Below are 12,581 nucleotides of genomic sequence, written 5' to 3'. Positions count from 1 at the left end.
CCCAATATCTCAATAGACATTTGCTGTTTAAAGAGGTGTTTGTGGTTAATTTAACTGGATAAAGGCTTTTTCACACCAGCGATGAAACGAAATGACAACAAAAAATATGCATATATATCCTTCACAGGAAGACCAACACGGATAATTGTGATCAGTGCATTCCACTGAAAATTAAGGTTTCGCACGATCACACGATGATCGATTCATCATTGTCATTGTTGTTTTCACTACAATAAACCCACACCCAACTCTACACACTGGAGACAGCCTTGTAATTCCATGTGTGCAATATTAAGCAGAAATGCTACAAGATGGTTGCATTTTGTATGGGTGGTGGCAAAAAAAAATCACGCTATCGTAACAGGTGTATATGCTAACCTTCATTTCACTGGTTTTTAATGATTCACCACGGACTGAAAAGAGTCTCAATGTGTTTATTGTATGTGTTTATCAATCTGGATTGCTGTATTCATTCAATAAAGACAATAATAAAAGTGTACACTTCTTCCTACTCCCTTTTGAACATGTATGATTTAATTTAATCTGTTAAGAGAAAAACTGAGCTGTTGCATGTACAGGTTTGACCTGTTCCCGTTTTCTTTTCTTTTTTTTCTTTTTTTCTCTCTCATTGTATATTTCTTTTCATTTCACTTTTATTTTATCTTATTTTTAGTGTTTTTGTGGACTTTTACATGTTCGAAATAAAATTCTCAATCAATCAATCAATCAATAATAATAGGGCTAATTGATGCTAAGCTATCCCTAATCCTACATACCTTTCACAATGACAAAATATCGGTCGCAAAACTTTAGTTCATGCACTTGGAAATGCATGCTTCTCTATATGTTAGCTGGACAAGAAAATATATTTACTGGTCGTTTTTAGGTTATAATCATTAATTTCGATAATGTTTCTGCCGGCTTCCGAAATTCCCAAAAATTGAAAAAAAAAAAGAAATTGTATAACGATATACACTCACAGGCCACATTATTAGCTAGCAAGGTGTACCATCTGCTTCAAGGTTGGACGTGTTGTGCGTTCAGAGATGCTCTTCTGCATACCTTAGTTGTAACGAGTGGATATTTCAGTCACCATTCCCCTTAACCCTTAAAAGGACACTCATTGAAATACTTGCAAATTCCAAATTTCAACCCTAGAGAATATTGGAGGATATTACATACTGCTAGAATGTGGACTGTGGAATGTGTAAAAAAAAACATACGGACCTGGGGGAGAGAGTTAATATTTTGAAAAAAAAAGTTTACCAGATTAAAGTGGCAAAACTGTGAGAAAAAAATGCGCAGATTTATGAGATTTAAAGTGGTGAATCTGCAAGAAAAAAGTTGCTTTTTTCCTACTTTTTTCTTGTAAATCTGAAACTTTTTTCGCACAGATTTACCACCTTAAATGTCTTTATTCTGTGACTTTTTTTCTTGTAGATTTGCCACTTTTTTATTTTCATTCCTACGTCATTGGCAAGTTCTCCTCGTACAAGTCATTGGAGAATAACTGTATTTACAACAAATCTTGCAGATTTTTTTTCAAAATTTTACATTTTTACATTGGAGGTCAAGGTCAATAAAGTTTATATTATTATATTATTATCATAGTGATTGGTCAGATGTCATGGTGTCACCATCTGTGACGTAGCCTGATCTTTGCTGATTAGCTGGAAGAAATCCATGTGGTTCTACGACCAAACAGAGAGACATGGGGACCCCATTCTGATATCCACTGAAGTGACCAAATATAGTTCTTTGCCCAATAAAGGGTTAACAAGGCATCAAGGCTCTCTGGATATTTTCTCTTTTTTGGACTATTCTCTGTAAACCCTAGAGATGGTTGTTAGATCAGCAGTTTGTGAAACACTTAGACCAACAACCATGGCATATTCAAAGTCACTTAAATCTCCTTTCTTTTCCATTCTGATGCTGCTTTGAACTCCAGCAGCCCTTCTTCACCATGTCTACATGCCTAGATGCATTGAGTTGCTGCCATGTGATTGGCCAAATAGTTATTTGCGTCAACAACAGTTGAACAGGTGTGCCTAATAAAGCGGCCAGTGAGTGTATATTAACCCCTCTTTTTTAGGCTTCTTACCGACACAAGCAACTTCAACTCTCATACTTCCCTGGATGTTGTCTTCATGTTTCTTTCTAATCTTATTTTCCATTATCTTTTGGCTGGCTTTCCAAATTCTCAAAAATCGAAGAAAAACAACCTGTACTGCGATTAAAAAATTGTTTTGGATTTGGTATGAATAGGCGTATAAAAATAAATGAGTTCAATTTTTTTAATTAACAAGTTATTCATTTGCACAAATGATTCATTATATAAAGACCATAAAGGTTAAAAAGGAAATGTGTTATGCAACTATTATTTTGAGTGCTGCACACTATAATCAATCATTTATAATCACTGCAATCATATCACAGCAAGAGAAGAGATTTAATATGTGGCGGCTATTTCTGGGGAACTTTGTGGACCCCTGACTGAAACAGGACCTGAAACACTTTGTGCTCAAGCCTCCTCTCAGAGCAGAAAAGCTGATTTGACATCACGTTGAGAACAATTGCTCGGCTGCTTACTGAAGCGTTTGAGGCGGTCAGAGTGGCCGCCATGTGAGACGACTGACGTGTTATTGACAGATGGCCAGGCTCCTGCCCTCCACGGGAGACTTCAAAACCAAACAACTGCTGGATACAGCGAGGTGATCCTCACATCGATATCAATCAATTATTCACATATTTGTGCCGGCTCGCGAAAAGCAGCTCAACTGCATTTCACAAGTGCTAGACCGACATGCATTTTGTAGGAGGGAGCCCGGCTATTACCCTGCGTTTGATCCTACAGTTGTGGTGAACTAACTTTCACACTGTCACAGCGTGACACAGAGCTGCGATTAAGTGGGTCAACGATTCTTATTGTCTGCATTACAGCCATTAGCTTTTGTGGAAGAATACATCATGTGCGCCGGTTCTATATTTGAAGTAACATGCAGAGAAGCCTGTTTTATTCATTTTGAAATTTCTTTCAACACGAGGTCAAGCCTTAAACTTTCCTGCATACTAAGTGCACTTGAACTGAATACATAACCAGAGAGAAATATTTTTGTGTGGGCGCCTCAGTGATGCTAGGGAGGAAGAAGCAGCAGTAGCAATAGCACTGTAGTTACACAAGCAGCTGTGTCTAGTGGCTCTGGCACTACTTCTGGGAGATCTAGTTTATTATTCCTTGTTTAGTCAGCCTCTCTGGACTTTTTCCTTCAAGTGCCTCATATGAAGTATAAAGTAAAGCACGACTACGCTGTGTTTAATATGAGGTGCTTTGGTTTGCTTTAGTACATACCATCACACGCTCCCTCTCCCTCATGTTACGCAGAAATATTAAAGCTGTGCCCCGAGGTCAACGGCAATAGCCCTCGTTCTACCCATCACTGTGCCCTTGTGTTCTTCATAGCCACCACTATGAGAGGCCATGATTCATTCTTTTGATCCACTCCAATATCATTAAGTTATTAGTTGATTTCAGTGGATTTAATCAGCATAGTAATTCCTCTCCATGGGAAGATAAGTCTCTCTCAAGAGCAGTTACGCCATTCACCATGCCTGCTGATTAGACACAAGCCCCCAAAATAATTCATCAGAAAACTGCAAAAAATAATTTATCAAAAGTGCTTCTCACAAAACCCGCTCAGGACCTTTGCTTCTTAATAATTAAACTCCGCAATTAGGCATCTTACCATGCACTCAGTGTGAGGCTCCATGTAATATTCATAACCATACATAATTATGCAATATATTCACTGAAATAAGAGGCCATATATTCACGGTGGGGCTGTCAAGAGGCAAGACATTTTTATTTGGTTTATAACACTGTTTCATCTTATACATGAGCAGCTGGCTTCTGGAGACAGAAGAGAACAGGGACGTCTGGTCCTTAGCAGTCTGACACTGTATTCTGGCTCTGGCTCGTGGAGGAAAGAGAGAGGGAGAGAGGAGGAGAGAGGAATAAGCACTGCGAGGTGATGCCCTCACCATGGGAACCACTAATATCAAAGTCTATCTGCTGGACACAACAAAGACGTACCTTAGTGGGATCATTCACTGACCGCAGTCAACACAAGATGCAGAAAAGAAAGGCGAGGCATTACATTAAAACGGAGTGGAGACGGGCTGCTGTCTCGGGATGTATTGTATGATAAATTATACATAATGCTCATCCCAGCATGGTGAAGAACTATAGAGAAAAATAGTCCCGAAGCCCTTGATGGTGCCTGAAGCAAATAAGCAACAGCAGCGGTCTACAGTGGACACACTGTGGACAAGGTTGGCTTTCATCTTGAGACGCAGTTCAAAGCTACGGGCTACGCACAGAACAAACTGGCAATCAAAGCTAATGTGTAACTGGGCAGTGGTGCACTTCACAGAGCCTGTCGTGTCGAGTGCAGCGGAGATCACACGCAGACGCCTCTCTCACATCACAATGGCTGATTTTCAACACGCGCTCTTTGAGAACTTATTATTTTTCACCATGTAAATGTAAAAGAAGAAGAAACTTATTGCTGTTGGGAGCTGCCGGCGTTTGAAGGCCTTTCATGACACGTATATGATGAATGAGAAGAAAAGCATACATTTACTGTAGTTAACAAAAGGCTCCCGTTCTCCCTCAGCGCAGCCATCCCCAAGGATACCATTTGCTCTACAAGGATGGGTGAATGAAGGAGAAGATAAATATGTATTCTGTATTATAAGACGAATTGTAGTGGACTAACATCTATAGAACATGTGATTACTTTAGTGTTGTATATATCACGGAGCTCTTTGTGGGGGGATTTTAAAAAGCACTTTATACCCACACAGAGTTCTGTGCTGCTTACAAGTTGTTATACTAATAACATGGAACATGCTGTATCCCCATATGGTGACGAACACTGCTGTGCTCTATATGGAGCTCTAATACCCTCTGCATTGTGTTTTCTGCAGTGCTCTCTCACTAATGCTGAGACTAATGCACACTTGTGTGCACAGTGGCAGGAAAAAGGAAGTCAACCCTTTGAAATTACCTGATTTTCTGCAATATTTGGTCATAAAATGTGTCCCAAGTATAGACTTAAGTCTTTGAGATTACTTTGTGACTTCTTCCAGTCTTATACAAATCAACTATTCTTGATCGTAGATCAGGGATGGGCAACTGCAGGCCCGGGGGCCACATACGGCCCGCACCCTCACTTGAAGTGGCCCTCAGTACAACTACATGCATTTGAGCATGAAATCTTAAAAGTGCAGTGTAAAAATGCACAAAATTACTCTTGCAATTAATGTTGGTCTGCTGTTCTCGCACTGAAATCCCAGTAAGTTGTTATTTTTTATTTGCTTCAAACCTTTTGTATCCTATTTATACTGTTAAACATGCATTTGAACATAAAATATGTTAAGTTACTGCACTGTAAACATATTTAAAATTGCAGTTCATCATATCTGGTGAAGTGCACGGTCCTATATGTGGCCCTGTGGTAGTGTCAATGAAAAATTGTGGCCCCCTCCAGCATTTAAGTTGCCCAATCCCTGTCGTAGATCTTCAGATCTCTTTTTTTGCGAGGCATGGCTCACATCAGCAGATGCTTCTTGTGAATAGAAAACTAAAAAAGTTTGAGTGTTTTTTTAGAAGTCAAAGTACCTCTAGACCTCACTCAAATCTAGTTTCATTGATTGGACTCCTGATTCCTCTTGATGGAGTCATTAGCCAAAGGGTTCACTTACTTTTTCCAGCAGTACTATGACTGTTTAATGAATGTGTTCAATAAAGACATGAACTATTATATCAGTTTATGTGGTATTAGGTTAAGAACATTGTGTTTGCCTATACTCTGGACTGCAGATCAGATCACATTTCATGTCAAATTAATGCAGGAAACAAGGTAATTCAGCCGTTGCTCTGGTGCCCATCCACTGATCTGTGGCACTGACATATTAATGTGATGTCTGAATGTTGCTGCTGAATGAGCTAGGACTTGTTTCTCACGAATGTAGACTGTGAAACTAAATTTCCCTTCTGGGATGAATAAAGTTGTTTGAATCTTGAATCTTGAATAATTTCAAAGGTTTCACATACTTTTTCTTGCCATTGTATATCAAGCACACTTAACCCTTTGACGCACAACATGGGTCTAAAGGGACCCAACTGATATTTTATTTTCTATATCTTTGCAATAAATTAATTTCATCATTCAGTATTCCAGGTTTTCCTCAAATAACTTGTTTTTGATCATCATACATCCTGGTTTATTGTTTTCATTTCTTACTTTTTGAATAAAATCTCTTTTTTTATCACTACGCTTCTAATGCACAAGGTCATTTTTGAACCATGTTGTACATTAAAGGGTCATCAATTCACCAATCACCAATTTAAAACCTTTAAAATAAGACACAAATATTAACTATGCTATTTTGTTAAATTGGTGTTTTTCCAATGTAAATTATTATTTGGTGGCTCTAATAAGTCTCAAATGTTAAAATATGTGATTTTCCAATGTAATCTGGTGGTTCTAACAACTCTTTTAAAGTTAAACCTTCAAAATAAGACAAACATAGTTACACATTTACTCAAATTGTTAATTTAGTGAATCACTTTTTGTATCACTACGCTTCTAATGCAGGTCATTTTTGACCCATGTGTGTAAACTTGATGTAATAATACGAAAACTATCTTTCTTCATAAAGTATGAAAGGAAAAGAAATGAAAAGAAAGGAAAAAATGATCTGTTGTAATAAAAAAAAAAAAAAAATTTAAAAGCATGAAATAACAAGGGAAGTGAATGCGGGTCATTTTTTGTGCATTAGAAGGTGTTTATATGTTGTGCATCAAAGGGTTAACTACTGTAATGTTTGCCTAGTTTACCCAAAAAAGTTAAAAATCAAAACCTTTCTGCAAAGTGCTGAGCAGGACCATGAAGGAGAGAACACACTACACCTCTTTTAAAGTCTTCACATTAGTCGCCTTTCAGTCTTGATTTTAAAATGATTTTACTTCTTTCTAAAGCACTTTATGGTCTTGCACCAATATAAACGTCTTACATCATTACAGAATATAAACCAGTACGGGCCCCTGGCACGAGCTTCTTATAAAACTTGTAAAAACGTTGTGAAATTGCTCTTTATTTTATGATTATCTTATATATATATATTTTTATCTTCATTGTTGTTTAATCTAGTATTAAAGTCTGGCTTTTATCTTTGATTCTATTGACATATATATTTTATTATTATTTTGTTATATTATTTTATTATTCTATATGCTATATAGCTTTTATCTGTCTTATTGTCATTGTAATTTTTTTATTCTGTTTTTTATATTATCTATTATCTCTAATGGATTGGTCTTTAATTGTTATATTTTTTTTATTTTTTTTTTAACTTTTTATATTTTTTCTTATTCTATCGTATTATTGACACCAGTAATCTGCGAGGCACTTTGAGCTGCACTAACCACAATGAAAGGTGCTACACAAATAAGTTTGACTGACTGGTTAGAAATGACTAGTTAAATCATTAAGTATTTGTCTGGTACATACCTTCAGAATGACTGTCATGCTGATCAAAACAATGGATGTTATTGTGTCATTTTTCCTGAAAAAAGACAACATAAAAGGAAAATTGCATGTACAAAGTAAAAAACATTCATAGTCAAAACATCCTCTGAAGACTTCTTACACTTAGTACCAAACAAAAGCGCTGTGTTTTTCTGTCCCTGTCATATGCTGCACTGCAAAACAATGACCTTTTAGGATATGACACAATTTTACTGTCGGTATAATACAGATGTGATTAACATAAATAAGACTTAAAGTCAAATAGGCGTAAAGGTCGTCACTCAGGACTAGTCTCGGGTCCGCGGGGTGATTTACAACAACTTAATTTGACTGTGTGGAGTAATTTATCTGTGACAGAGCAAGCCATGCAACTCTCTGCGTGTCTTGCGCACGTATAGGCGACAATATGCCATGACTGCACACATCTTATATCTACCCAATCAGTCAAGATGCTTTACAACTTCTGTCAGGAGCCCTAACAGTTCTCGTAAATTACAAGGCCATTGTACAGGGTGCCAATAACTTTTGAAGGAGAATCTCAGCCAAACTGAACCCAGTAGTATCTCTGGCTTTGATACGTGGAAGTCAAGATGGAATACCCCTGCTAAGGTATATGAAGGAGTCAGTGGAAGTACTTTGATGGCAGATTTGCTTTTCTGAAAAAAAAAAAAAAAAAAAAAAGCCTCCTATTTTCACTCAGCTGACAAATTCCTTTCAAGGATAAGAACTGGCCCACATATTGACGTTTTGATGCAAAGCAGGTGGCAGGCAGGTTTGATTCTGTTAGAGATCACTTGCGTTTCCTTTTCACATCCCACTCCCCTCCACTACGGCTCCGAGTCTCCCGTTAAGCTTTGCATCTGTGTCACCTGCAGATCCACTGTGACAGCTATGTGAGGCATGAATGATGCAGAATCATTCATAAACAGCAACAACAATATAATATGATAGGGACAGAAAAACGAGTATGTGGGCCTGGAGTCTGTAAGCAATAATGTGCTGTGATTTATTTTCAAATGCCCCCTGCAGTGCCCGTTGATATTCTGCAGGGAAATCAGAGCCGCTACTAGATTGTATAGGGCTGCATCTCAACCTCTAGTGCTATCAGGATGAGCATAATTGAAAGAGAATACATGTACGTAAAAATCATGCACACGTGTGTGAAAAAAAGCCCCTGCTGTGAAGTCTTGTCTGTTAGATAACTCTGTGCATATGTGCCTGTGCATGTGCGTGTATTTGTGTACTTTTATGATGCCGTGGATGACACGTGAGTGAGGCAGGGAGCCTGCTGTTAGCACAGGATGCAGTGATTTTCCTGGTGTGACACTGACAGGGCAAACCTCAGATTGAAGGGCAGACAGTGATAACCACGTGCAGGGATTCACATCCCGTTCCATTTAGTCACCTTTGGAATTTTCACAAGGAACAATTGAGGATGCCTCACCACTAAAGCCTATGTTTTGCAGGCAATTACAATGAAATTGCCTGAACCAGCTGAAAGGCATATTCCCCCAACAAAGGAGAATGCCAAGTTCACATCATTGCTTTGGTTTGAGTTTTAACACTATGTTATCTTTTTCCCCCCCATAATCAAATGTGTAGAGCACTTATTTTGTATTTTGTCAGATGTGTTCTTCTCTAGATCAATCAAATAAAAGTCAGACCATGCAATTCTACTTAGAATAAGAAGTCATGGAGGGAGAAAAAAATGGATTTTCATCGTAACAAGGTACATATATCCCTCTCATTCTGTCTGAGTGCTTCCAAATTACAAACGACATGGGAAATATAAAGAGTAGTGAATAATCCCTGGCGCTCAGCGTGGCACACCTTGATGTGCAGGTGACTTTAATACTAGAATAAGTCATCTGAGATTGGGGAGGCAAAAAAACCCACTCAACCAGATGGTCTCCATAAAGCATGGCGTAAAGCTCTCCCAGATGTTGAGAGGTGGTTGCGGATCCGGTGACATGCAATGTGCAGGAGGAACTGGTAATGCAGAGTGTATTAGTGGTCTCTTTATGGGTGCATTAGGTGCTGCGGAGGGGAACGCGGGGGCCGCCGCCGCTGCTGCCACTGAGCTACTACCAGGCTTTATGCTTTGATGAACCTACCCTTGAAAAAGCGGGACACCCGTGACCGTATTCTGCGGAGCCTGGAACACACCTCCCTCCCTTTAGCCTCCTGGAAAACATAAATCAGTTTCTCATATCATCATCTAGTCATATTCAATGCATATGCAGCTCTAATCGGTAAATCTGTCAGCTTTCTTCCCTTTTAGTGATATATCAGATTCGTAATACTCTCCCACATATGCAGTAAATCTCTGACAAAGCCTGTGTTTCTTAACATTCAAAGACAAAGCTGCATGAAGCAGAGAAGTTCACTTGAAAACAGATAGAGAAAGTGGAGTAGCGGCTCAGTTTGGGGATGTCTCTGCACTGAAAGCATCAGTGCATTCCAGAGTGTCATCTCTCTCCTTACCACTAAACAGCAGGCCAGACAGGAAACCAGAATAAATTTCCCCAGTTCATTGTCCCTGCTGAGGACTAGCAGAACATCTCAGTCTGATTAATGGCTGTACACTGTCTAATGAACAGTAATTGAATGGTATAATGCAGTAGGTCCTTAAAAGCCCAGAGGAGTCGTCTTCCTCTGCCTAGCTCTGTGGAAATGCAAGGCGGTGACATTGTCTAGAGTTGATTATAGTTGACCTTGCATGGGGAGAATAAGGCCTTTGAAATGGCTAGCCTAAGCTTCAGGGAATAGGAGCATGGAAAACCAGTTGAAAGACAAATGAAATGGACTGGCATTGGAAAAGGAAAGGAATGGATCAATGCCGCGCTCAATAACCATTCGATTTTTTATCACAAAATTCTTAAGAAGAGGAAGACAATTGATCAAACGTACCTAGTCGTATTGGCATTTCTAACAATATTAATTAAGAAAAAATGCTTAGCTCACCGGTTGATAAATCAGCCAATATTGTTAAATCAAAACAAATGATAGTTGTAAACACAATACCGCACCAGTGAGTACAAATCTACCCTTGTCCACATTTCCTCAAAGTGTATGACATCTACAACGTAGACAGAGTCCCCCCCTCATGAAATCAATCAACTCCTTAACAGAGTGCACTCTAAAGGAAAACCCAACCTTCAGAAAGCCCAACAAAAGTCAGTCAAGTGATTATAAGAAAAGCTTTGATAAATGTGCATCAGGCTGCGGCTGCCATTCGTCGCTCTCTTCCACTGAGATAGTCTGCCTTCACTCCCAGCGGACATCTCCACTTGGCAGAGATGCTGAATCTCGTTATTCTTTATTTGGCCTGGACCACACAGGTCAATATCACACAACAGCCGCGCCGGTGTACTGTCTGTAAATGTATTCACTATTTAAATTCAATGCAATAAATCATTTAAGGCTTGGGCTGAAAATGTAATCATGTAATTGAGTTTGGTCATCAATATCTACTATATACATGCACATATACGCAGCACACGGGGCATTTCGCGAGCACATATGAGTGCTGGAAATCTGTCTGAACTCAGCTCAAAGTATGAGTCATAGCAGTGCAGTTATGCCTCGTTATTATTCACAACATTCAATATGATGAGGTTGCCGACAACGAGACCGAGAGTCTGTTTGGTCTCAGAGGGGAAAGACGAGGGTATACTTGAACATTTTATGTTCAAGTATAACATGTTCAAAATACACTTTATTGTCATTCTGTTTGTCTGTCTATACCTGTAAATCTGAATGGTTTGTTGAAAAAGCAACAAAAAGCTGACGCGGTTGTCTTATTTCACAGTTTATAGGTTATTACAGTGAACCAAGACTGAAAATAAAACTGAAATAAACAGTGGAAAATATTGTAAGTAAGCTGAAACAAAATAAAAAGTCAACTTGAACTTAAATTATATTGCCTGTTTGACAATACATAGAAGATAAAATATTTTTTTTGTAGTTTCTAGTTTTTTTAGCTATATCACTAACAAAAAAGGAGACAGCATAAATTCCAGTCAACTCTCGTGACATTAAAACATTCCAGGAGATGGCGATACGCCGAAATTGCTTCACATCAGACATAAAAGCTGAATTAAGATAAAATATTATGTCCTTTCCTATACATTCCATATTCATCCATGTATTTTGTATATGTTTAAGTAGCTACATACTTCTGAGATATTATACCTGGCCCAAACACAGACAATTAAAACTACTGTCAAACCAAATCTAAATAAATAAAAACTGAAACTAAACTAAAACATGTCAAACAAACCCAAAAATATTTGAAAATTCAAAACAATTATAACCTTGGTTGGCACTCCAGGTACCCATATATAAGGATAAGTCAGTTTTTTATGATATGTCCTGTTTAACAGCTAAATCCTGTTTAAGATCTTAATTTTGAGCATGGTGTTTTCAACTGGAGAGCTTGCAAAAGAAATCCTACCGTCTTCCTAATGTCAGTCTTCGTTAGCTCACGATTCAAAAAACTGCTTGGCAAGATGATTATTGCAAAAAGTAGCTGAGTCTGTACCAGCAATTATTATTATTATTTTCCATTATCTAATGGTCTTTCTCTGCAATCCATACCCAATCTGAATCAGCAACATTCATGTATGACTAAAAGTGATAAGTAATGAATTAAGGTATTGATGAGGTCTTTAGCCAGGGTCATAACTGGCCCCCAGAAGTCAATAATTACCCCGATAAGAATATCTTTATTGCAAAAGTGCATACGGCAGCAAAACCATAACCACACCAAAACATTCCCCTATGGTGTAATTGCCACTGCTTGAAATTATAGTTTTCATTAAAACAAAATGTTCAAGGTTATTGATTGCTTAAATAAGACTCAATATCTTCTCATTTCAAAGCCGAATGAAATTGCTTGGAATAGTAATATCACCCAACTATTGTGCGCATTCATCACAGTTACACTGCTTCATATTGCTGTCCCTCGAGGATTATTAGAGCAAAATA

At 38.2% G+C, this 12,581-nt stretch overlaps 1 protein-coding gene across 7 annotated transcripts in view; it reads right to left on the bottom strand.

Moving 5' to 3' along the window:
- LOC131988792 (doublecortin domain-containing protein 2) overlaps positions 1-12,581 on the bottom strand; it is a 78,603-nt gene that overhangs the window by 48,541 nt on the left and 17,481 nt on the right. The window contains exons 10-12 of one of the 7 annotated variants that reach the window (XM_059354048.1): positions 9,707-9,776; positions 7,575-7,629; positions 3,864-3,967 (exon numbers count right to left, since the gene is read on the bottom strand). The exons of 2 other annotated variants lie outside the window; for them this stretch is intronic. In XM_059354048.1, the coding sequence (XP_059210031.1) occupies positions 7,613-7,629; positions 9,707-9,776 (87 nt within the window). In that variant the 3' untranslated portion in view covers positions 3,864-3,967; positions 7,575-7,612. Of the gene's footprint in view, positions 1-3,863; positions 3,972-7,574; positions 7,630-9,706; positions 9,777-12,581 lie in introns of those variants that run through there. 4 more of the 7 variants (XM_059354049.1, XM_059354050.1, XM_059354052.1 and 1 more) reach the window with 4 other exon arrangements.

Source organism: Centropristis striata, chromosome 16 (genome assembly GCF_030273125.1).
Source record: "Centropristis striata isolate RG_2023a ecotype Rhode Island chromosome 16, C.striata_1.0, whole genome shotgun sequence".
Lineage (NCBI taxonomy): Eukaryota > Metazoa > Chordata > Actinopteri > Perciformes > Serranidae > Centropristis > Centropristis striata.
The sequence above is the reverse complement of the archived record's forward strand: the minus strand, read 5'-3'. Positions and strand labels throughout refer to the sequence as shown.